This window comes from Crassostrea angulata, chromosome 4 (genome assembly GCF_025612915.1).
Source record: "Crassostrea angulata isolate pt1a10 chromosome 4, ASM2561291v2, whole genome shotgun sequence".
NCBI lineage: Eukaryota > Metazoa > Mollusca > Bivalvia > Ostreida > Ostreidae > Magallana > Magallana angulata.
Window position 1 is genome coordinate 24,710,677 of NC_069114.1, and position 25,111 is coordinate 24,735,787.

At 33.0% G+C, this 25,111-nt stretch overlaps 1 protein-coding gene across 1 annotated transcript; it reads right to left on the reverse strand.

Moving 5' to 3' along the window:
* Nucleotides 1–5,296: 5,296 nt before the first annotated feature.
* LOC128180282 (uncharacterized) lies at nucleotides 5,297–24,422 on the reverse strand. Its single transcript, XM_052848258.1, has 29 exons — nucleotides 24,326–24,422; nucleotides 23,263–23,433; nucleotides 22,988–23,101; nucleotides 20,109–20,219; nucleotides 19,693–19,854; nucleotides 19,483–19,593; nucleotides 19,234–19,347; nucleotides 18,823–19,040; nucleotides 18,595–18,684; nucleotides 16,511–16,664; nucleotides 16,107–16,330; nucleotides 14,962–15,038; nucleotides 14,746–14,809; nucleotides 13,904–14,116; nucleotides 13,681–13,795; nucleotides 12,592–12,700; nucleotides 12,246–12,424; nucleotides 11,933–12,042; nucleotides 11,278–11,433; nucleotides 10,918–11,077; nucleotides 10,582–10,772; nucleotides 10,216–10,416; nucleotides 9,974–10,088; nucleotides 9,055–9,711; nucleotides 8,682–8,829; nucleotides 8,373–8,552; nucleotides 6,045–8,129; nucleotides 5,792–5,947; nucleotides 5,297–5,499 (listed from the first exon to the last, which is right to left on the reverse strand). Exons 1-29 carry the CDS (start codon nucleotides 24,420–24,422, stop codon nucleotides 5,406–5,408), a joined length of 6,576 nt encoding a protein of 2,191 aa, XP_052704218.1. The 3' UTR covers nucleotides 5,297–5,405.
* Between the last annotated feature and the right edge of the window lie 689 nt (nucleotides 24,423–25,111).

The window sequence follows — 25,111 nt, forward strand, 5'->3', positions numbered from 1 at the left end:
TCTGTAGATTGTTTGACAAACGGTAACGCGGATGATTTTGGTGTGCAACTTCACGTGTAGATTCAGTACGGATGGGCTGATTTATGGCGAATGACAAAGAACGAGTGCTCATGAATGTAAACGCCGATAACACGGAACTTCACGCACCGCTAGATGAACCATAATCATTATAGACCTAAAGTCATAACACACCTTCAATTTTTGTTAAAAAATTATTTTTATTGTCTATAGATTTTCAGATTCTTACATAGTGGTTTATTTTTATTAAGTTTTAATTCATCATTTCACTCACTAAAAGTAGAGACCAGGATGTAATATCAAGGCGGGGTTATTCGTAACAGTCAGTGCATTTAAAAGTATTGTACTCCCCCGCAGTATTAACTTCATAATTACACTATAAAAGCATTGTGTCATTTTGTACTTTTAATGTTGAACAGCCTATTTTATAAGTAGGATACAGGTATTATATACATTCATACATAACACAAATCAACAATAGGAGTCAAACATTGATTTGGTAAAACATTTTAATACAAATGTCTTTCTAATGCAGATATTAACTAACATCACAAGTAGCATAATGATATTGGGGCTTTATTCGTTTTTCTAAACAACTGCGCAAATATGAAAAAACCCATCAAGATTGGGGAGCTTTAATGGCGTTTCGACTATATTTGAATTGCCTTATTCTTTTTGCATGGTTCGTTGACACAAAATTGAAAGTTTAGGAACTGTTATAACTGTTACATGTCTCCAGGGTCTGCTCACAAAAATAGAACTTCAAAAATATATCATCTCTCTCCAGTAACTAATAGATATATGTCTGCTATCCTGTGCTGTTTCTATACGCGTACAGTTACAACAGTTACAGATACTCGGACATTTAAAGGGACATTAGGCGAGGAAAGCATTTCAATTTCATAGGGATACATCTATATGGCAAATAAAAAAAAATATTTGATTCGTACAAAAAATACCGCTTTGAATAACAGTCTTTTGTATAAGGTAATGCTTGCAAGCCAATATTTATTTCCAGACACAATAAAATCCTTTAGGGTATAACATGTTTGAAATTTATTTGATAATGTTGTCAATAAATCGCAACTAATGAACTTTACAAGTTTGTTTTCATACCGTTTATATTTTTGTTCCTCAAAAATAAAAAAAGACACCCGAATCCGGTTTGACAAAATTGATCAGAAAAAATTATAAACCAAATCTGGAGATGTTTAAAATACAATAAATCCGGACACATGCACTGATCTACATATTTACACGTGTTTAGTACATGTACATTACAGGTACAACAAATGTCGTTAGGTACACAACCCTTTAGAATATCAAATCCAACGCCTTCGCAACCACCAACACATAACTATAGATATTCCTCAATAACGCTCAATGATAAAGCAGGTCTAGTTGTACTATTATGCAATGAATAAACATTTAAATAATAACCTTTGAGTATAAAATTTATAATCATGAATCACAGAAATTCTTTCTATTGTCGTTGTCTTGAAAAGCTTTAACTTTGCCTTGTTTGAGGCCATGTAAACAGAGGGAATTAAAAAAAAAAGCAAACCTGAACAAAATTATTTTCCAAATGATTTATTATTGCTTGTATATTGTCTACATATAAAAATATACATGTAAGTCGTAACCATTCAAAGAAACAAGAGGCCCATGGGCCACATCGCTCACCTGAGCAACAATAGGTATGATAAAATCAGCTTAATGGAGTCATTATACAAACTATCTGGACAATGTACAATAATACATGTTGATCCTGTATAAATAAAATCCATTTTCCCCTGGATATTCTTATGTTTATAATCATTAGTCCCTTTTCTAACAGGATGATTTTATAGTCATATCATATGTTGAGTATTGCAGTTCTCAAAAAGATCCTTAACAATTGTTTATATATGGGATATAAACGTACATTAACTCTGAACCTTCTTGTGAGGTCAAAGAATTGTCCTGGGGTCAAAGTCTTAACAATTATAAAGAATCATCTGGCTGATTAGTTTCTGAGAAGAAGATTTTTAAAGATTTACAATATATATTCCTTTGTTAAACTTTGACCCCCCATTGTGGCCCCACCCTACCCCTGGGGATCATGATTTTCACAACTATGAATTCATACTAACTGAGGATGCTTCCACACAAGTTTCAGCTTTCCTGGCTGATTAGTTCCTGAAAGGAAGATTTTTAAAGATTTACTTTATATATTCCTATGTTAAAATTCGACCCCCCATTGTGGCCCAACCCTACCCCCGGGGGTCATGATTTTCACAACTTTGAATCTACACTACCTGAGGATGCTTCCAAATAAGTTTCAGCTTTACTAGCTGATTAGTTTCTGAGAGGAAGATTTTTAAAGATTTACTCTATATATTTCTATGTAAAACTTTGATCCCCCATTGTGGCCCCACCCTGCCCCCGGGGGTCATGATTTTAACAACTTTGAATCTACACTACCTGAGAATGCTTACACACAAGTTTCAGCTTTCCTGGCTGATTAGTTTCTGAAAGGAAGATTTTTAAAGATTTACTCTATATATTCCTATGTAAAACTTCGACCACCCATTGTGGCCCCACCCTACCTCCGGGGATCATGATTTTCACAAATTAGAATCTACACTACCTGAGGATGCTTTCACACAAGTTTCAGCTTTCCTGGCTGATTAGTTTCTGAAAGGAAGATTTTTAAAGATTTACTCTATATATTCCTATGTAAAACTTCGATCCCCCATTGTGGCCCCACCCTACCTCCGAGGATCATGATTTTCACAACTTTGAATCTACACTTCTGAGAATGCTTTCACACAAGTTTCAGCTTTCCTGGCTGATTAGTTTCTGAAAGGAAGATTTTTAAAGATTTACTCTATATATTCCTATGTAAAACTTCGATCCCCCATTGTGGCCCCACCCCACCCCCGGGGATCATGATTTTCACAACTTTGTATGTACACTACCTGAGGATGCTTTCACACAAGTTTCAGCTTTCCTGGCTGATTAGTTTCTGAAAGGAAGATTTTTAAAGATTTACTCCGTATATTCCTATGTTAAACTTCGACCCCCCATTGTGGCCCCAGCCTACCCCCAGGGGGTCATGATTTTCACAAATTAGAATTTACACTACCTGAGGATGCTTCCACACAAGTTTCAGCTTTCCTGGTCTTATGGTTCATGAGAAGAAGATTTTTAAAGATTTACTCTGTATATTCCTATGTAAAACTTCGACCCCCCCATTGTGGCCCCATCCAACTCCCAGGGGTCATGATTTTCACAACTTTGAATCTACACTACCTGAGGATGCTTCCACACAAGTTTCAGCTTTCCTGGCTGATTAGTTTCTGAAAGGAAGATTTTTAAAGATTTACTCTATATATTCCTATGTAAAACTTCGATCCCCCATTGTGGCCCCACCCTACCTCCGAGGATCATGATTTTCACAACTTTGAATTTACACTTCCTGAGGATGCTTTCACACAAGTTTCAGCTTTCCTGGCTGATTAGTTTCTGAAAGGAAGATTTTTAAAGATTTACTCTATATATTCCTATGTAAAACTTCGATCCCCCATTGTGGCCCCACCCTACCTCCGGGGATCATGATTTTCACAACTTTGTATGTACACTACCTGAGGATGCTTTCACACAAGTTTCAGCTTTCCAGGCTGATTAGTTTCTGAAAGGAAGATTTTTAAAGATTTACTCTATATATTCCTATGTTAAACTTCGACCCCCCATTGTGGCCCCAGCCTACCCCCAGGGGGTCATGATTTTCACAAATTAGAATTTACACTACCTGAGGATGCTTCCACACAAGTTTCAGCTTTCCTGGTCTTATGGTTCATGAGAAGAAGATTTTTAAAGATTTACTCTGTATATTCCTATGTAAAACTTCGACCCCCCATTGTGGCCCCATCCAACTCCCAGGGGTCATGATTTTCACAACTTTGAATCTACACTACCTGAGGATGCTTCCACACAAGTTTCAGCTTTCCTGGCTGATTAGTTTCTGAAAGGAAGATTTTTAAAGATTTACTCTATATATTCCTATGTAAAACTTCGACCACCCATTGTGGCCCCACCCCACCCCCGGGGATCATGATTTTCACAACTTTGAATCTACACTACCTGAGAATGCTTTCACACAAGTTTCAGCTTTCCTGGCTGATTAGTTTCTGAAAGGAAGATTTTTAAAGATTTACTCTATATATTCCTATGTTAAACTTCGACCCCCCATTGTGGCCCCACCCTACCCCCAGGGGGTCATGATTTTCACAAATTAGAATTTACACTACCTGAGGATGCTTCCACACAAGTTTCAGCTTTCCTGGTCTTATGGTTCATGAGAAGAAGATTTTTAAAGATTTACTCTGTATATTCCTATGTAAAACTTCGACATCCCATTGTGGCCCCACCCTACCCCCGGGGGTCATGATTTTCACAAATTAGAATCTACACTACCTGATGATGCTTCCACACAAGTTTCAGCTTTCCTGGTCTTATGGTTCATGAGAAGAAGATTTTTGAAAATTTCTCGAAAATTTTCATAAATTCCTAATTATCTCCCTTTTCAAAAGGGCGTGATCCTTAATTTTCACAAATTTAAATCCCCTTAGGCTAAGGATGCTTTGTGCCAAGTTTGGTTGAAATTGGCCCAGTGGTTCTTGAGAAGATGTTGAAAATGTGAAAAGTTTACAGACAGACGGACAGACGGACGGACAGACAGACAGACAGACGGACGACAGACAAAATGTGATCAGAATAGCTCACTTGAGCTTTCAGCTCGGTGAGCTTAAAAAGGTTTAACATTCCTCTAATGAAACGGTTATTTACTGCATGAACACTTCTACACGCCATGTTAAGTAGTTAAAAACAATAATATCTTAATAAAGTTTTAATTTTTCTACGTTAGTAAAACATTAGTTTTTAAAAGTCTTTGGTCATTAAGGTAAAATGAGTTTTGACTGATGACTTAAAAAAAGAAAAATAATTTGAAAACCAACAAAAGGTTTCGTTCAAAACAAATCACGCAATTATAATGATTAAACACAATACAAAATTATATAGTCTTTTTACATTCCAAATCTTTTGTGATTTCATAAAGATATTACAAAATACTAATAATCAAACATTGACAACAATATGGCACAGCATACCTTTTTAGCGAAGCGATGTGATAAAAATCATCGCAGTACTAATTATCATTCAATAAGAGGGACAAAAATAAGAAGAAGATTTTCTAAAATTGTCAAAACTCTCCCCCCCCCCCCCCATGAGGAAATAATAAAAACAAAAATAAGAAATGAAATAAAACATGCCTGCATTACTCAAATACTTTAACCCAGTCGATACACAAAAGTTTATAAAATTTGCTTGCAAGTAATAGTGGATTATTTGTCAGCGTTAATGTCGACTTTCCATGCCGGGTATGTTGTGTAGATGTGATTTCCTCTGTCTGTTGTGTTTGATGTGTTCGCGGGTTCCCTATAAGAACGAAATGAATACAGGAAATATACATGTACTTTGACAACGGTTAATTTCATTTCAATAAACTTATGTGAAAGAAAAGTAACATTTGCTCGTTAATTGTTGTTAAGTAAACTAAAAAGTGGAAACAATTTTACGAGATATTTTGTGTTTAAGCCTTGCAATTTTATCTCAACTTGCAGGATAATGATGTTAAAATTTAGATAGATATATTTTTCACGTTATTGAATTTTATCAGTTATTTCGGCTACAATATTGAGCTTTATAAGATCAAAATCTGTAAACGTGCCTGGTCCATTCATTTCCAGGGACATCTATTTTAGACATCGAGGATGTCCTATTGTAACTTGTATGGACTGATCCTGTTTTCTGCAGCGACCCCTCTACGATAGATTCAGAATGATGGTCCTTCAAGACGGATTCTTTGGATTCTTCTGCAGTTGTTCTGTATTAAAGTAAGATAACGATTTATGTAATAAATCCCACAAGAAGTGTTCAGGATATTTTTGATGTCAAAATTTAACATTCATTTTTAATCATACTTGAACATGGTTTCCCCGGACTGATAATAACCATCATTTTCTTCATGTGAAGAATCCTCTGGGAGCGTTTCTTGTTTCTTAAAACCAACAGCAAAGTCTTTTATTTGTTCATAAGGATGTTTAATGAATACATCGCTGTCATCTGTTTTCTTTAACAATTGAAAGCGCCTATATTTTTCTTGGTTGTTTTCATGCATTTTTGAAGCAACATGGCCAACCATCTGGATGCTTTGGGGGTGTGCTTGTATTTTATGTTGCTCTTTGATTTTCACTTCACCAGTTTGCGTCCCCAATTTGGCTTTTCCTAAGCCCATAGACAAATGTGTTTGCAAGGAAGACTCCGGATCCAAATTTTTAGGACAATGATTACATGATTTCTTATTTTTTCGATCAACCTGATGTCCATTTAAAATGTGAACAGATGAATACATTTCTTCTTTTATACCTAAATGCATATTAAGCAATCTGGCTTCAAGAAATTGACTTTCATTTTCTCTACTTTCCGACTTTTTATCTGTTGCATATTTGCGGTTTACTTGTTTTCCATTGTCAATTTTGCTATGAGTTGCAAGATATTTTTGGGAATCTGTTAAAAACATATCTCTTTCCAGTACATGCATGTCACTTCGTGGAACGACTTCCTTGTCAAGTTTCATCTCAAAAAGTTCATCTGTAGATTTTTCCTGCAGTTTTACTTTGCTAAGTTGGGTGTTTGATGCGCTTTTCCAAGCAAACGTAGACGAGTCCGGCTGAAATCGAGCGGTTTCATTTTGCATTTCATCAAAATTCAAAATTTCAGAACTTGCATTGCATGATGCACAATAAAACGTGGCTTGTGTTCGACTGGTCATTTCTGGAATCCATTCCGTCCTAATTTCATATGATTTATCAATACCATCTTTTCTCTGCATTTCTGCATCCTTCATTATTCCCCCCATTTCAATCTCTGTTCCACAAGACAATAAACTTATGCTATCCTCTTCAGTTTCGCTTGGCATCCACATGGTTTCTACTTGTATTTCCGGGCCCTGTTTTCCCTCCTGCAATGCTTCTTTAGATAAATAAACCTTGCTATCTAAAACCTGTGATTGATTGCTGCACTCGGCCTGATCCCTGCTTTCCATGATTTCCTCTTTTGAAACATCAAACTTTTTTGATTGACTTGATTGTTTTTCTTCAGCAATGGAACAAGCCATGCTGCCATGTTTAATTTCCTTATTTTTATCCGAAACAAGGTTTAACATGTCTTGTCGACCTAATTTTGTTTCTGGAAAATCTGGCCAAGGTTGACGAGAGCTAATGGCGTACAAATAACGTGACTCAGTATAATTTCTATTCTCACTTTGGTTTTTATTGCTGAATTGGTCGTTATGGGCATGGGCAATATAACTTTGAGTTTTTCCAGAGGGTTCGGAATAAGATTCTGTTTGACAACTGCTGTCTTTAAAGCCATTAGTCTTTCTAAAGACAGCGCCGTCAAGCATACTGGTATCTTTATGAAATTCATAATGACCCTTGCAGTTTGTGCAAACATGGCTTTTCTCTTTTGAACTACTAGTATCTTCTCTGGATAGGATGGTTTTTACAGTTTTCACCATTCGGTTTTGATTTTGATTTTCTATTCTACTTTTCTTTGTAGTATTATCAGGAAATAATTGGTTACCACTTGTCAAAGTATTTGATTCACTAAAACTTCTAACACGTGAACTATCTTCTATCTGTTCATGGCGTTCCCTCTTTAAGGTTGTGCTCACATCTAACTCATTCTTCATTCTTGGACTTTGAATCCAGAGCACCTGATCATCAGGTCGTCTTTGATAGAAAGTTGGTACGTGTCCATTTTCGCCTGTCGATGAAATCCCGGACTGAAGGATGCACCTTGTGCTTTCTACGTGACGTGTATTAATTTCATTGGTTGTACGAGTATACGGACCTGTGCTTGGCTCTCTGGAAAACCCATAAACAGCATTGCCGTATCTCGTTTCAACAGGAACTCTAGTTTCTGCTTCATGGGCTCCCATAATGTTTGAATTTGTCATACCGTTATTTTTCGTATTGATCCTTATTCTATCATGCTCTGCGTACCTACAGTGAAGATTAGATGCTTAAAGCTACGATTGTTCACAACATGTAAATTACGTATATCATAGCCGGGATCTTTTTAAAATTTGAATTATATTTTGGGTAATTTTGACTGCAAGAAATAATTGTGTATATCATATATTTAATTGCATTTAAATGGACTTGTTTTCCCTGAGTTTTAAAATGTAATTTGCGATTAGATCAAACAATATATATGTTTATATTTTTTCTACATGTAACATGTACCTGTGTACTCTCCATAAAGGAGTCTCGCCTGTCCAATGATGCCTGTAAGCTGAGGTTCCGGTATCGTCCGCGAATACTGAATTAAGTGCAGCCCTCTTCGCATTTGCTGTTTGGTCAGTTTTACTTTGATCAGGTGACACAATATGAATGTATTGTTTCTTTTTCCGACGCTGTTTGCATCTAAAGCAAACCCACAACAATAGTCAATTTAGATCTTTGAAATCTTAAACAGTTTGATATACATGTATATACTTGTATATTCTTCATATATTCCGTTTTATAAAACAATTTTCCTTTCTCTTTACGTACCCGAAAAATAAAAATACGCAACAAACTGTACAAAATAAAACTCCTGAGAGTACAGATGTTGAGATGACAGCAGCTTCTAACGTTGTTGCTGACGAAGTCGACTGTTCGCATGGCTTACCAGTAAGTATGCCAACCGTAGTTGTCCGTTCTGAGAAATAAAAGCAGCCATATATATTCAGACATATACATCTTTTATTTTTAACGTAATTATTTAAGGTAATATTTAATGAAGTCTGAAATATATTTTGAACTGACCACCATTATTTGTCATAAAATGAATTGAAACTTGAAAAATGAAAAACATCTCAAACCAAAAAATGGTTTTTGAAAAGTTCCAAAGAATTGGTATTTTTATTCACAAATTATCTCTTACCAGTGACAGGCAAATCTGTACTGTTGGTTGTGTTGATAAGGTCTCCAGAGGCACACACAAAAGCTAGACGTTCTATAGATAATTTACAGTTTTGGTCCTTTTTTGAAGAACCTCCAATTACAAATTCTTTAAGAGGTGTGTAATTTGATTCTGGTCTTGAAATACAATTTTTGCTTGATGTCATCGTGTTGGAATTTATAGTTAGTTGTAAACCACTTTGCAGACTCCACATCATCTGTATGTGAATAAATTCCTCCATCTTCACGCTGGAAGTAGAAACGACCCATTCGTGCCTACTATTACTAGCCTTGGCATATAGACTGTCATTCTCGAGCCACATAGCGTACCCGTAATGAGAAACTTTCTCTCCACCGGAACTGAAAACAAAGCAGGTGCTAGCGCTTCTCGACAACTTGACGACGAGAGTGATAGTTATACCAAAAGGACTCCCCTCCACGTCATGAAAACAGGAACTAGTATCTAATAAACCTCCTAGTGAGAGATACTGATAACCATTTAATACGAGAGCCTTCCTGTTCAATGACTCTGTTAATGTTGGTAAACCTGTTCCTCCTACATAGAGCCTCGATTCCCTCGTGATGACAAACTGGCCAGATACATCTTGAAAAGTGTAACTTTTCATGGGGATATTTTCAACTGAAATGTATGTTAATTTTAGCATAAGTGGCAGTACTTGCGTCATAAAATAATTTGCTCAGTATTAATGTGATATGTTCTAATGCATTCTAGTTACAAATCATTTTGTTCATAATTGAATGAGAACAATGTGAAAGCAAACATAAAGTGTGAAACTGAATTCATATATACAAAAATTAATCATAGTCCAGTTTAATCATATTTATTGTCTATTACAGTATTTAAAGCTTGTAAAATTCTGTATGCATATCCGATGACTTACCATTTAATCTAGTCCACTGGAATTTGGAAAGAGTTACGTTGCAAACTTCCAACGTATTCGTTGGATTCACAAAGCCATGCTCTTGACATTCATCATTTATTTTGCAAACATCATTCTGATGGAATATAGAATTACAAAGTAGCACACAACTGAAGTTGACAAATATCATACTATGTCATCATTAGTAAAATTATGTTTCTTTCGGAGACAGAAATAAAAAAAAAATGCATACTCGTTCATACCCTTTTTGTACACCAAGAGCTATTGCAACGGTGACAATGGCTGCTGAAAACAATGTATTGTATGTAATCACTCATGATCTCTCCGTCATTGCTGACTGCAATTTCATAAAATGCTACCTCTTGAAGAGTGCATTTAACCATATGACTGTTGAAGTACTCTGCCTTTATTGATTTTACATCTGATATTGGTTCCAATGATAACTAAAAAACAACAAAATTTTGCTTTCAATATCAAAACTTCAAATAAAACAATTCATCTGATTAATTGGAAAACATTAACGTATATATGGTATTACAAAACAAAAAGGTTATTTTATCAATAGATTTATGCTGTAAGTTGGATTAGCAAATGTAAATAATTCATACATTTAATATTCTATAGTGACATGTAAGATTTTCAAGATCAGCAAAGTTCTCGCCGTATAATCTGACAGAGAGACACTCTGAACAAACAGAGTCACACGGCTCCCCATCGCCAACTTGATGAAGCTCTGGTGGCACAGTTTTGTTGACGGAGCAATCGTCTCCAATCCAAGGATGGAAGCACTGACAAAGTCCTGTTAAAAGTTAAATATTAAAAACTTAAGCAATACAATTATTGTTTGAAAAAAAAAGTCAAAAAGAGAGAAACTGTATTATCAATCATTTTTGCTTGTTTTTTTTATCTAAAAAAAAGTGTATTGGTATTTTTCACATATTTACCATCAGAACAGTTCCCATTCCCCCAACAATTGTTTGGACATATAATATCTAATACATCAGGTCTCGTTACATTGCTCCAATCATCTGTCTCTATGATAGTTATACATTCACGTAGCAAATTGTCAAGACTCTCCTTTGCCCAATCAGTACTGTCCGTAAGCTATTAAGAAAGAATAAGAAATATGAAAGAATAATGTATGATTATTAAATTACCAGTATGTCTGCTTAATAACAATCATTAACCCTTATTGTCCTAATTATAACTAATCTTCTTTTTAAGAATTATATATTTGTGAAATATTGATTTTAAATGTAATGTAAAAGATGCTACAAGGTTGAAGATTTGAAAAATATCCTTACCTGGATGTCACTTATACAGCCTTGCAGTATGGGATCAATATCAATTCCAGAGACATTCACGCATAAAGCTCCTGCTTTGTCGTTTTCTAGGAAATGTTTACAGAAATTTCGTGCTATGGGTTCGGTGATATTACTTGCAGTAGGCCATTCTGGAATCTATATACACGTGTTAAAGTAAAATTTTCTCTTAATACATGTACCTAAAATTCAAATTTCATATATTTATATTGTAGCTTAACAGAACATATTTTTTTAGAGTAGAATGTAATACATAATTTATAAAGATGATCATTATCATGACTTTACTGCAGTATTGTGCTCGACACATATTTCATAAGCCTTGGTTCACTTGTAAAAAAAAAAATAGATTAAAAGATGCTTGTACAGCCTAAATAAAAAAAAAGCCAAACCGGAATTTCAAGCAAACATTAACTTGATGGAACTCTGTTTACTTTATTTTAATTGTTTACTAGTGCTGATATAATTATTTCTACAACATAATTGCCGACGATTTTATTGCTTACTCAGTATGAAAATTGTTAAAGTCAGAAGGCTGAATCTTTTTATTCTCTTACGTGCATCGTATAATTTCGTAAAAGAGCACACAGAAGTTCCACAATAAACTAAAATTATTCATTTGATAGAATCTCCATACCGGTTGCCTATACTGTGGATCGTATTCAAACGATTCGTTCCTTGTGGACCCACAGCGTATAGGAGGGGTCTCCGCATCGTTCATCAAGTCCTGTGTGATAAGTTTCACTCCTACAATACAAAATCATTCAGAAACAACGTAAGCTTACTATCTTTAGAAAGAATGCAAAGTTGATAAAACGAATACTTTTTTTTTTTTTTTTTACAATTTTGGAGTGTAACTTTCAGATGTTTGTTTATAAACTGTCAAAATTAGTGCTTCAGCTTGTAAAGTTTGAAGTTGATATCAAAGCGTAGTTAAATATTAGTCGGACCCTTTTGTCCGTTCAGAAGGCCTCTCCTTTTCTCGATTTCTGCACAGGTCATTACATCCACCCTTTCTTGACATATGGCGGTTTCTCCCTCCAAACAATCACAGTAATGTCTCTTTTCAACCATACCAGAGTTGGAGGACCTGCAGTCGCCCTTGAATAGCGATTCTTCAAGGGAAACCCTAAAGAAGAACATATTTATGGATCCAATAAATCTTATGTTCAAATAAGCACAAGTTGAAAGCACACCTTGTTTTATCACTTGATTAAAACAGAATAATAACCTACTTTTACTTTTATGTTGAAATGAGTAACAACCTACATTTACTGACTAACTTTTCATTCATACCTCCATGTCAAGGAAAACTCGTTAGGATGTTTAACTCCTCCTGTATACAACGAGCCATCCCTTTTCATCAGATCGTTATTTTTGTCTCCATCAAATGTCCCACAAAGTCCTAAAAATGTGTTTTTTAAATAAGAAATTCTCCAACAAACACCTAAGATTTATTGATGCATACCGTTACTAGCGACGGTTACATATAAAATAGTTGGTTTTAGAGATGTTTCAATGTAAATGAATCAATGTTATAAATAAAATCCAAAATGTTTTAATATTCGTAAGATTTGCATTTTATCAATAAGTTAGGTAGCATGGTACATGGTATTATTTTGCAAAATTGAGAAGTGTTACATATGATGATTTTGCTCAAGCTGGAATGGTATGCAACCTGTATGGTAAGGGTCCTCCACATCCCTAATTTTTACTTTTTTAACAGTATGCAAGAACACGACGATTTTAATCCTTTGCAAATGTGATCTAATGCTCTAGCTAGCACAAAGCATATATAGGTTTGGTCGGAAGACTCGAGTTCAAATTCAAATGGAACTTTTTTATGAACAGCGATTAATTCATAAAAGATTACCTTTTCTCAAAACTAAACTCTTTTCTGTAATTTAGAAGTGAAATCCATGCTAGAATTCAATATCTATAGGGAATATACCAACTTGGGTTGGTTTTCCAAAATTTCCCCATAAGAAAATAAGTACGATGAAAACTATTCAGAATCAATTCATTTGAATGAATGTTGATCATCATATATTTATATGATTATCTATTGTATTTTTGGTACTATATCTCGTAGTACTGATTTACTTGTTTTGGTGAGGTGATATCGCTCTTGTCTATTTTACAAACAATTGATCATCATAATAAACAATACATAAAGTTTTTCACATTTTCACTATGAGTTTTCCGACATTCGGATTTAAACTAAATATGTGAGGATGATATATGCTATATTTTGTTAAAATAATAAGCACAATAAAAATTTACAATTTCATAATACAATAAATATTGATTAGTTAGAATTAAAAAAATAATAACAATTGAAAAATAAATAAAATGTTTTTTCCTTTAAAATTTATTCAATCTTACCCTCTGTTTGATTGAAATCAACTGTTGATGCCACCATTTTAACATTTAGAAATTGTCTATTACTGATAATCTGTCCGGTCATAACAAAAATCCTTGCTCCGGTCGGAAGTACAACCTGGTCAAATGAAATGTGTATGAACTGTGTATTTACGCGTTAAACATTTTCATTTGTCGTTTTTTCCCCTAAAATTTAATCGTATTCGGAAACTTTTTATGTTCGAACCTCGTATGTTTTTCCTCCTCCATGTGAAATAACCTCAGTTCCCGGAGTAAGTTCTCCATTCAAATACATTTTTATCGTGAAAACAGGTTTTCTTGTAGTTGCTTTAACTGAAGGACCACAGACATCGAGTAGTATGACGTCATCCCCAGACTTAACCGCAACAGCACAGTTACAGGCAGCCACTGTATTACATCTACGGTAGAAGACTCGGACCTAAACACCAAAACCAAAAAAAAAAAAAAAAAACAAACAAAATACTTGAAGAATATAGCACATATGATATTAAGATCTCCTAAAAACTAAGGTAATTAGGAGAAATTTCAAACTCAAACATAGAAAATTATTATGCTCTCAGAAAATACAAAGCTTATTTATTTCCTACCCTGAACCTTCTCCTGTAAGTTATTGAATTCGAACAATATTTATCAGGAAAGAACTAAAGTAGATATTACAAACGTTGAGCACATTCAATTACACCTGCTTTGGAATGTGAGAAATTGATGCTTTCGAAGTTTGTCTATCAACAGTCGATCATCTTTTAAACTAAGCTAAAACATTTCAACAGAAGTAAATCAGTTGACGTACACATGTCAATATCATTACTATGGATCTATTATCATCTTTTACACTTTCAATCTTTCTTAATCATAGTTAGACTTATGATATTTTGATGTTTTGTATACACGTAGAACAAAATACAAATTTACATATATAAGGTGTCTTATTTTATTCGAGATTCTGTTAATCAAACTAAAACCAAAGATTAAATGTTAAAGTAAATGTGAGCTTAAATTGTAGATTAACAGTTGTATCCTAATATGTATAAGGCATAAATCATGTACCTCATAAGGCAAGCTCTTGTGCCTGTACAATACAAATTCGCCTTCCAAATAGTTGTCATAATAACTGCAAGAATAAAATAGTCGAACAAAGCTCAGTAAACTTTAAATTTGCAAATATAATACTTTCAAAAAATGAATTATAAACGGTATAGGTTAGAAATTTAAATGAAAATATGAGATGAAAAATATAATCATATAATCTTTTCTATTTTTTACCTTTTATCAAATGTTGTCATGTGAGGGTCATTTATAGATGAACATGTTGCTATCCTATCTTCATCCACTATAGTCATCTAACGTATATTTAAGTGATTAACACATAACAATTATTCTCTATATACTGGGATCATCAAATTCATGTACTCTATTAAATGCATGTCATTCGTATGTCTATATAATATCGTAATGCTATACCATATAATTTCAATTTGTTATGTATCATTTCTATTTTTAATGTATGGATTTTATTTTCATTGTATTATTTTCATAGCATTATCATTCGTCATTTGCATGGTATAATATTCTTTTGTGTTTTATAAATTTTCTTTTATTGTAAAATATAGTATATACATGTACTATTATTGTAAAATATCTGAATGAAATATTTGAATTTATTTCAGGTTTTTATAACAATAGATTTAATTTGTTCAATCCAAAAAAAAAAATTAATTTAATAAAAAAACTGCATGCAATACACATATCGTAAACTATAATACTAGCATAAACAAGAAAAATCATATCATCAATACAGATAGAAGCTTACGAAACAAATGCTATTTTTATCAATTTAGATAGAAATAAACCATTATAAAACTATACGAAATTGCAAAATGATATACGCATATGAAAAAAGTATAGGATTCAAATATGGAGAAAAAAATGAAAGAGAGCAGATATCAGATGATAAAGTATAGAATTTAATTTCAGGTTATCTGAAAATAAAATGCTAGAAATTATTTTGTGATTCAATATCTGCTATATACAGTGTTCTAAAATTTGTCTTAGAGACATTTGAATATAAGTTAGATGTGCCCTAAATTTAATTATAATTTTTGTTTTTAAAGGATTAAATTCACCAGGAAAGATCACTAAGAGATATAAGATGATATCAAATGTGTTTGCATACTCATCACTAAAAACTGAGGAGAATAAAAGTTTTATGATTCATCTAGAAATAAACTACGTAAATTATAAACATGTATGAGCAAAAGTTGGACTGTTGGTAATTGCATTACTAAAAACTTTTGCAACCGAACCATCGTTATAAAGAATAAAGCAATTTTTGAAATCACAAATGAACGATTGATTTGTTGATTTGAATGTGTCCCACTGTCAACACTATCCGCTAAACTTAATCTCACCTGTACAGTAGATATGAGCTTTGTGACGTTGGAAGCGGTAAAAAGAACCCGGATGTTTCTGTATTGGTTTCTGTCAACAATGCCGTCCAGTGTTGCCTTCACTGGTATTAACACTTCAGATGACCATGTCATCTTATATGTACATGGTTTGGAATGTGGAACGTATGTACCGAATACAGCTTGACTAATGGGCACATGCGAACGAATACATGTTCTTTCCCATCCTGAAATGTATCGTAGTAATTCAGTAATTATCTTAATTTTGTTATAGTTCTCAACTCTCAGAAAATAAGGGTTAAATTTTAAATTAGAAAGAGATATTTCCCTCCGTTTTTCGCGGATATCATTTCTTTGCGTTTAATTAGAAATATAAAGAATTAGGTTCATAAAAAAATAAAACTTACCTCTCACTAATTGAATAGACACATGTGGGTTACATAATTCAGGGCTATCTCGGTGACTTTGTTCACAGAACAGGTGTGGGGGGACAGTGCTGGTGATATTAATAAGGGCGGGGCCTAAACTCTCAGCCAATGTGATCTGAGCTCCGCTTTCAACCTACCAAGAAGTTAACAAGAGGCCCATGGGCCATATCGCTCAACTGAGCAACAATAGGCATGCTAAGTTCAGTTTAAGGGAGTCATAATACGAAATTTAAATATTTGGACAATGTGGTATAATACATGTAGATCCTCTATATAAATAAAAATCTGGTCATTCTTTTGTTTAAAATCAAGCCCCTGTTTAACAGGATGATTTCATAGTCATATCACATGTTGAGCATTGCAGTTCTTAAAAATATCCCAAACAATTGTTTATATATGGGATATAAACGTACATCAAACTTTAAACCCCTTGTAAGGCCTACGAATCGTCTAGCGGTCAGAGTCTGAACAATTTCAAAGAATAAGCAATGTGTCAAAATGCTTGCATTTAAGAAATAAAATATATGATGACATTCAAGGTTTTTTTTTTAAATTAAAATGTTTTCTTTGGTAAAATTGGATCCCCAATATGGCCCCACCCTGCTTATCAAGATTTTGATTTTAACGAATTTGAATTTATACTACATGAAGTTGCTTTCACTAAAGTTACAGCTTTTCTATGCAATTGGTTTTATTAGAAGAAGACTTTTAAAGATGTCTCTCTTTATATTCCTATTTAAAGATTTGTCCCTCCCAAGTTGGGACCCCATCCTAGCCATGGGGATCATGATTTTGACAAACTTGAATCTACCCTATCTGAGGATTCTTCCTTACACGCTTCTTAGAAGAAGACTTTTATCTATATATACCCTTGTAAAAATTCGACTCCCTTGTGGCCCCACCCTACCCCTGGGGATCATTATTTTCTTTACTTTGAATCTACAATACCTAAAAATGATTTCACATAAGTTTCAGCTTTCGTGGCTGATTGGTTTCTGAGAAGATGATTTTAAATATTTCCTTGTACTCTATACATGTATATTCCTATGTAAAAAATCTACCCCAGTGTGCCCCACCCTACCCTCAAGGATCATGGTTTCCTGGCTGATCATTTTCTGAGAAGAATATTTTTGAAAAATTCTTTCAAAATTTCAATAATTATCCCCCCTTTTAAAAGGAAACTGGTCCAGTTTTTCTGGAGAAGATGTTGAAAATGTGAAAAATTTACAGACGGATAACAGACAAAATGTGATCAGAAAAGCTCACTTAAGCTAGCTAAAACATTTCATACATCACGAAATCACATTACAAAATAAGGTATATCATTCAATTAAAGAGACAATTTCCTGAATTTTTGCTTGAATTTTTCAATTGCTAATATATTCCAATAAAAAACCCAAAGTCATGCGGAATTGGAAATTTCCATCTTCCTTTAAGAAACTTTTGGCGAAAGGAACAGGAAAGAGGAAGCTTCTTTTCTTGATATGTCATTTTCTTTATCATTTCAAAACTTGATAGATTCCAAAAGTTAAATAAGTTACCATTCTTGCTACTTAAATATTTCGTTTGTGTACAAAAGTACACTTGGTTGCTGAGTTTTCCTTCTGGTGAGATAATTTGACAGTTTGACGAAATCTAAATAGAAGGGGATAAGTAGCCCCGTAAATCTTAACTGATTTTTAAAAAAACCCACCGGTTTTCATGATAAATCTAATATTTTATTAGACGCCCGTTCTCACGAACATCGAAATATTCCTTTAGCATTTAAAAAAAAACAACACTTTTGAGGTGCAAAGAAATATATTTCTATATATAATCCAGATTTTAAAAAAAAGACATTTTTGGCTGGTGTTGGATCAAAAAGTATAGGGAAGTTTCTGAACACTAGCATTTTTATGGATAAGAAAGATAAACAAAACAGTTGAACGTATGGAGTGTTTCAAAAACGTGCAAAATTTACTTGCATAAAAATGAAAATAGTGCAGAAAAATATTTACCATGAAATCCTCTGACAATTATTATGTAGATATACTGTTTATACAGATCAATGCATTTTACCATACCTGAATCTTTGCAGATATAACGTTGCTTTCTCGTGAAGAACCTCTCATACTGCAGTTTCCTGGCATGCACGGAGTAACAACACACTTCATCTTTAGATGTAAATCAAGTAAATATTATCGTAAGTATAATTTTTCTTTCTTATTTATAGATGAACTTTTTAAATATCTGAATGGAAAACTTAAACATGTACCTCAGGCCTGCATTTGTGTAAAGAGACATGACTGTACCTGATCTCCTTGCTTTAACAATGTAATATCTTTTTCCAGTAATAAGCCCTCTGTTTTATTAATAAGTGTGTCTTCTTTAATAACTTTATCATTCAGATACCATTCCACAGAGAAATCGACGTCCGAAATGTTGAAAATAAAAGCACAGATGAGTCTCGTTTCATTGCTAGAAGCCTCCACTGCCAATGTCAAAACAGGATCTTCGGTAAGATAAAACGCTACAAGAGTATAAAATGAGCCATGATATGTATAAACAAAATAGCACACTTTTTAGTTCTAATGCTGATAAAGCATATTCTTATTAGACAATTATGGCATTAGTTATTATTTTATAAGAAATATTTGATGTCTTGTAAAATCCAATCAATTCCTCAATTCTATTTCCGTAGGAAATGAAAGTAGACCACCTACTCTTCCTTTCACATATATATTGTATGTAGTGGCCATCGCATTTTCCATCGTCCCAGAATCCAGTAGATGGAGCAAGCCCAAGGCAGTTCTGTAATCTACCGTTATTTGGCTGACCTTGACAATATGAAATCATACAATAAAACGTCAGGGGAGAGAAAGACAGAGACATGAACATTATAGGGCCTGTTAACATTCACCTATGCTTTTCTAAATCTGTAGAATAGCGAAGGTATGATGCTCATACAATACCTGGGCCCCAATACTGATATTCCCATGGTAGGTTCGTTCCAGCCCATGCCCAAACGTCTTCCGTCGGTGAGTAAAACCCACCAATCCAAATCAACCAAACACGAAATAAACCTGTGTAAAATGTAGGCTTGAAAGGAATTGTTATGCCGGGATAAAATGCCCTTTGATATTCTTACTAGAAATCAAACGGGGATTTAAAATAAATCTTACCAAACACATAATTTTGTTTAGAAATGCTATCGATATTAGCAAGTGTGGCTGAATTTGATTGACAAGTTCTTTGAGCGTCTAGCCAGTTCTTGAAATCAGGAAATACTTTGAAGCATCCTCCATCTTTCTTTTTCCATGTTGAATCGCAAAAAGATATCGTAACTAAAATATATGTACCAATTAACAATTTTTATTTTAAATTGTTTTTCTTTCAATTTATGAATTCCTTAAATAAATATCTCACCTGTCAGGCGAGAAACCCAAAATACTCTTAAAGCAATGTACTTCAAATGCGCATTAATGAATTTCGCGGACACTGCTCATTAGACAGGTGCAAAACGCAACCTTTGCATCATAAGAATTATCTGGCACAGTGTTATGTACATGATTGTCTTACCATAGTACCCACAACTTACCTTTTCTTTTACAGACAAATGGCAAAGTCGAGCTACAGTCCAAATCGTCCCATTTTCCGTTTTCTTTGACTACAGCACAGTCCTCATTACCCCCAGAGTTATCAGGTTGACCTGTTTAAATAAGTCAGCTCAAGAATCAGTTAATTCACAAAATTTCACTTATAATCACATTGCAATAGAAACTTTGGAATAATTTAAATCTTAAGGTTCAAAGCTTTGAAATGTAATTTAAAAGGTGAACGCTAATAGTAAAAAGACAGTTTATAACAATAACTGATTCATTCAAACAAGAGCCGTATGAGCTTTTAATGCATCCACATGAAGGATCCGTAAATGATAACAAGTGCCCAGTTAAATTTTTTATACTTACTATATATATACTGTACTACGGTACATGTATATATGGTGTTATGTCATTCAACAAATCATGAAACAATAGTCGGGAATGAGTGATAAATGCAGGGGAATCGGATGCAGTAAATACGAAGGAGGCACAGGTTTCATAATTCATACTTTAATATCATTAGATAGAAATCTTGATTAAGTCGGGATATTCTAAGAATTGTAACGCACATTTGATGTTCGCTGTCTACTTTATTTCAAAATCTAAAAGATACCTGATGTATTCACTAGATAATTAATTACATATTCCTATAGATATTTTTTATATCTTTTAAATAGATACAAACATGTCATTGCTATCATTTTCCCGTCTTTTGCCAATCAGAATAATTCTATATACTTTTTTCATTTCATTATAAATTTACATTCGACATTATTAAAGGTCATATGAAACGATATCCTGACCATATTGAGTTATATACGGGAATGAGTTCATAAGTGCCTATTTAATAAGACTGACATTGTTTTTTGGATATTTTATGCAAAATGTGAGCGCCACAGTCGATCAAAATTACTTAATCGGGAAAAGGAACATTGACTTACGCGGCTTACCTCCCTTGCTTATGACGTCAGTAAGACCCAATCGCCTTATAAAGCTATGTTATGAATACCAATATCCATGTCATTTTGCAGCATTTAAAAAGAAAAAAAATACCATTTTATATAAAAACTTGTATAATTATACAATAATCAACCACGTCAGTATTTTTTCTCTCAAGAAATGAAATCGTGTGCGTTTTTATTTACATGTAATAGCGTGTACATAATGATATTCAGTTTCGAGACTGCAGGGAGAATAAATAATTTTCTTCATAGATCCACATGCAAGTATAATATGATTTTAATATAAGCATATTTATATGTTTTATTTTGATCTTTTTAATGAAATTGACAAATTCAAAAATAAATCTGATCGTTTTATCCCATTTGCACGTTCATGCAATTCATTAAGATTTTTTTCTAAACAACTTGTAGGCCTCATTGTGCCTCATTCGCTTCACGATTATTTTGTTTGTTTCACTTTCAAATTCACAAATATGTTACCATTTAATTATTTTAAGTCTAAGAGAAATTTCTTCAAATGTTTTGTTTTTGAAACATGTACTTGAATGTGCGGTGTTTTGATTTTAAAACGTGTATGTGCGGTGTTTACTCACAGATCCCTTTTATCTCACTTTCTTCCGCAATGTTTTCTTTCGTTTTTTTTTATCATTATTGATGCTTGTTCTTAATAAAATCTGTTGAATATCTTCACATCCGTTCACAACTATTTTTATCAAACAACCGATTTTTTTTACCGATACATTTCTAAATCCTTAAATGCCATATTTCCGCGATCTAATTTAATAAAACGTTAATACACGTGTATATAAAGTATTTTCTAAAGATATTGCTACATGTATATATCAATAAGTCAGAAATTTATATTATTTCGAAATAAAATTTAAGAATAATTTTGCGGCATTTTATAGCAGCTCTTAAATACAAACTTTGTACACATTGCCTCAAACATTTTCATTGGCCTGCCTTATATACTTTTTTATGTGACAAAATAAATCAAATCAATTTAATGCTTTAATTCCCTTTAAGAAGAAAATGGTGTTTCTATTTCAAAAGGATAAGGATAATTCATTAATCAGCTGTAAATGTTGGAGCATTTCTTTCGTTAAATTTCCACTCCAGTACGGGATCTTCATCATGATTTTACTTTTGTGAGAAGCTGATATTAGATTTATTCATTTATAACGACCAATTAAAACAAAGTCATCTGTAGGCTACTACGAAATCTAATGATCTCATTTGAAAAGAAAGACACGTTCATATATGCAAAAATTACTAAAATTTAATCGATAAACTACTGTAAAATTACACTAGTTTTAATGCATTGTTTACATCGGTGGGTCTTTGTGACGTCATAAATCCACAAAATCAAGAACGATAAGCGGGCAAGAATTTTTTCAGGTGCTCAGTTTCCACGGTTATTTCTCAGTAATGCAAAGGCAAAAAAATCTTACATCATATATTTTAACATTTGTTTATACCAAGCTTTATATTCATGAAAGAAAATCATAGTGTTAAAAATCGTTTCATATGACCTTTAAGGAAAGAACAAATTGCGCTGTAAACCAGTATTTATTTTGAAATTTTTATTAAAAAAAATACAAAATATACAGAAAAATATACGAGTAAACAATGTTTGGCATGAAATGAAGAAATACTTGCGCAATAGACGCATAAACTAAAAACAATCCAAATATTTCTTTTTTTAATCTGTATTTTATTTCATAAATCTATATTGTTTACCTCCAATGAATAAACTTTTCTCATACAGCGCATTTATAAGATGGCTATTGTAAGCAATTACCGCATTGTTCTTTCAAAATTACAGCTTCAACAAAAGTTACACTAAATGATTAACCTTAAATCATTAACAAAGTCGTGCCACTTGTGTTAAATAGTCACAAACAATTACTGACCGGTGTCCCAGTTGGTATATCCCCAGGGGTGAATACCGCCATACCACATCCATTTAAACCAGTCACCCACAGAATCTGACGCGCTTAACCAAAATTTTGCCCTGCTCGTTAAATCTACAAATAAACATAAAAAATATCAGTATAAAAATGATGCATAATTGGTCCGACTCATTTTATTCCAGATATTTTGTTTTCGAAATATGAAAAATATTTTCTAATTTATACATCTTTACATTTCTCATCCGTATTTATTTATAATACAATTTATGTTTTACTTTGCAGAAAGGCTTGCTCGTCTGCGTTTTCAATGTCTGTAAGGAATCCATTGTCTGACTGGCACGTCTTGAAGGCGTAGATCCATGCCATCTGTGACGTATAATATCGGTAACAGCTGTCCTCATACCGGACCCAGTCGCCATCACACGACTGTGTCATCACCCGGTGTTCTAAGAATTTTACAATAAACGAGCAAATGAAACGATATTTTATTATGTAAAGTGGTATAAAACTTTTTAGAAAATTATATCTTTGATAATGAGTTACACTATTCAGTGTTATACAGGTTTTTTAAAAAGGTATTTTGACATTAGAAAAAGAGGTACAAGAAATTCTTAAGTATTTATCAGCAAGTATTTACATATGTATGGAATAGCATGAGTATTTTCGGTTACACATTTGAAAGCAATAGCCTCGTATATTCCCAGTAAATATTAATTTTAATCAGTTAGAATTTTGATTATTAAAATTACTCGCACAGCGAGTTCACTATTAAGCAAGAATACCCATGATACAACCGGAAATCATTGATTTGGATTTAATCCCCCGGAAAAATATGAAAGATTTTTTGTCATAAGAAATATAACTTATTAGATATAGATCTTCTTTTCGGTGTTATTTACTAAAATAAGTTTGGTATTGCAGGAAAACAAGTTTTAAAATTCTCAACTACAAAATAATGTTTACAAAAATAAATGAGATAATAATAGCATTACATTTTTCCCTGTAATAAACTCTGTTTTTTCTGAAAGCTCAAGATTAAGCTTGCTCTTTAATTGAAAATTTTCAAATGGTGCGAAAATAAGGCGGTTAAAATACATTAAAATTGTATATACATGTGAACAAATTATAACACACATATGAATTCATAGGTACTTGTTACAAAGAATTATTAAATCAAATAAAAACGTCTGATATTAAAAAAAAACCACAGTTCAGAACAGTTTCTTGTGTAATGTTGGTTTATTTTCTATCCATATGCTTTCCTACACTTGGAATTATTTTATGCAATCATACGTCATTAATATAAATACGACTAATTATAGAAAAATCAATGCCTACCTTGACCCAGAACATAATTCAAATTTAACAAGAGGGGTATGAAAAACCATGAAGCCTTGAGAATTTGAGCTGTTAAACACACGGACATTTTCCTCATACTATTGGTAGAGTTGTCCTACCAATCTTTTGAATGAAATTTTTTGGAAATGCAATAAAGATCAAGTTTTTCCTTTTAAAGCTTTTTGAAATGAGATTAAAAATGCTTCAATTTGGTTCAAATTTCAAAATGACTGAAAAAACTCCACAGTCCAGATGTTTGGAGATACAAAAGTCTATCGTTGACATCAAAAATCACGCAATCCAGAACAGAACAACGCACAGAAAGTGCAATTTAGTAATGTAATATATATGATATTTTGTGAATAAACACGCTTTAGCAATCGCATTTTATATATACATGTCAACTCACAAATTATTGGGCATAATTACCTTTACTATGAGAGAGAGAGAGAGAGAGAGAGAGAGAGAGAGATTCATCGTTTACTAGCTAAATAGAATGGACCCTATTAATATTTCATATCAAACCATATTAAATAGTTAAAAAAAACATATTTCCATGATAGAAATTCCATCTTTTAGGCTACAAAATACACATATTGCGTGTATATATACTTCTTTCATCTTTTATGTGATATAATTCCAAATTTTGACTTTCAGAAAGTCTACTTATATTTGCAATTTCTTTTAAAAGAAAGTTTTCTTTATTTCTTGACATTCATTTTACATTTCATTTTAGTTTTGGTCTTTGCATGATATCCCTTTTCCAATATAAAGTGATACAAAACA

What these genes read in the sequence shown, in the direction of transcription:
- LOC128180282 (XM_052848258.1), bottom strand. Translation starts at nt 24,422, where the DNA reads ATGAGGAAAATGTCCGTGTGTTTAACAGCTCAAATTCTCAAGGCTTCA. An exon ending in ATATCAGTATTGGGGCCCAG is followed by an intron (nt 19,348 to 19,482) that starts GTATTGTATGAG and finishes CATATTGTCAAG; the next exon opens with GTCAGCCAAATAACGGTAGA. An exon ending in ATCCACAGTATAGGCAACCG is followed by an intron (nt 11,434 to 11,932) that starts GTATGGAGATTC and finishes ACGTGTATATAG; the next exon opens with ATTCCAGAATGGCCTACTGC.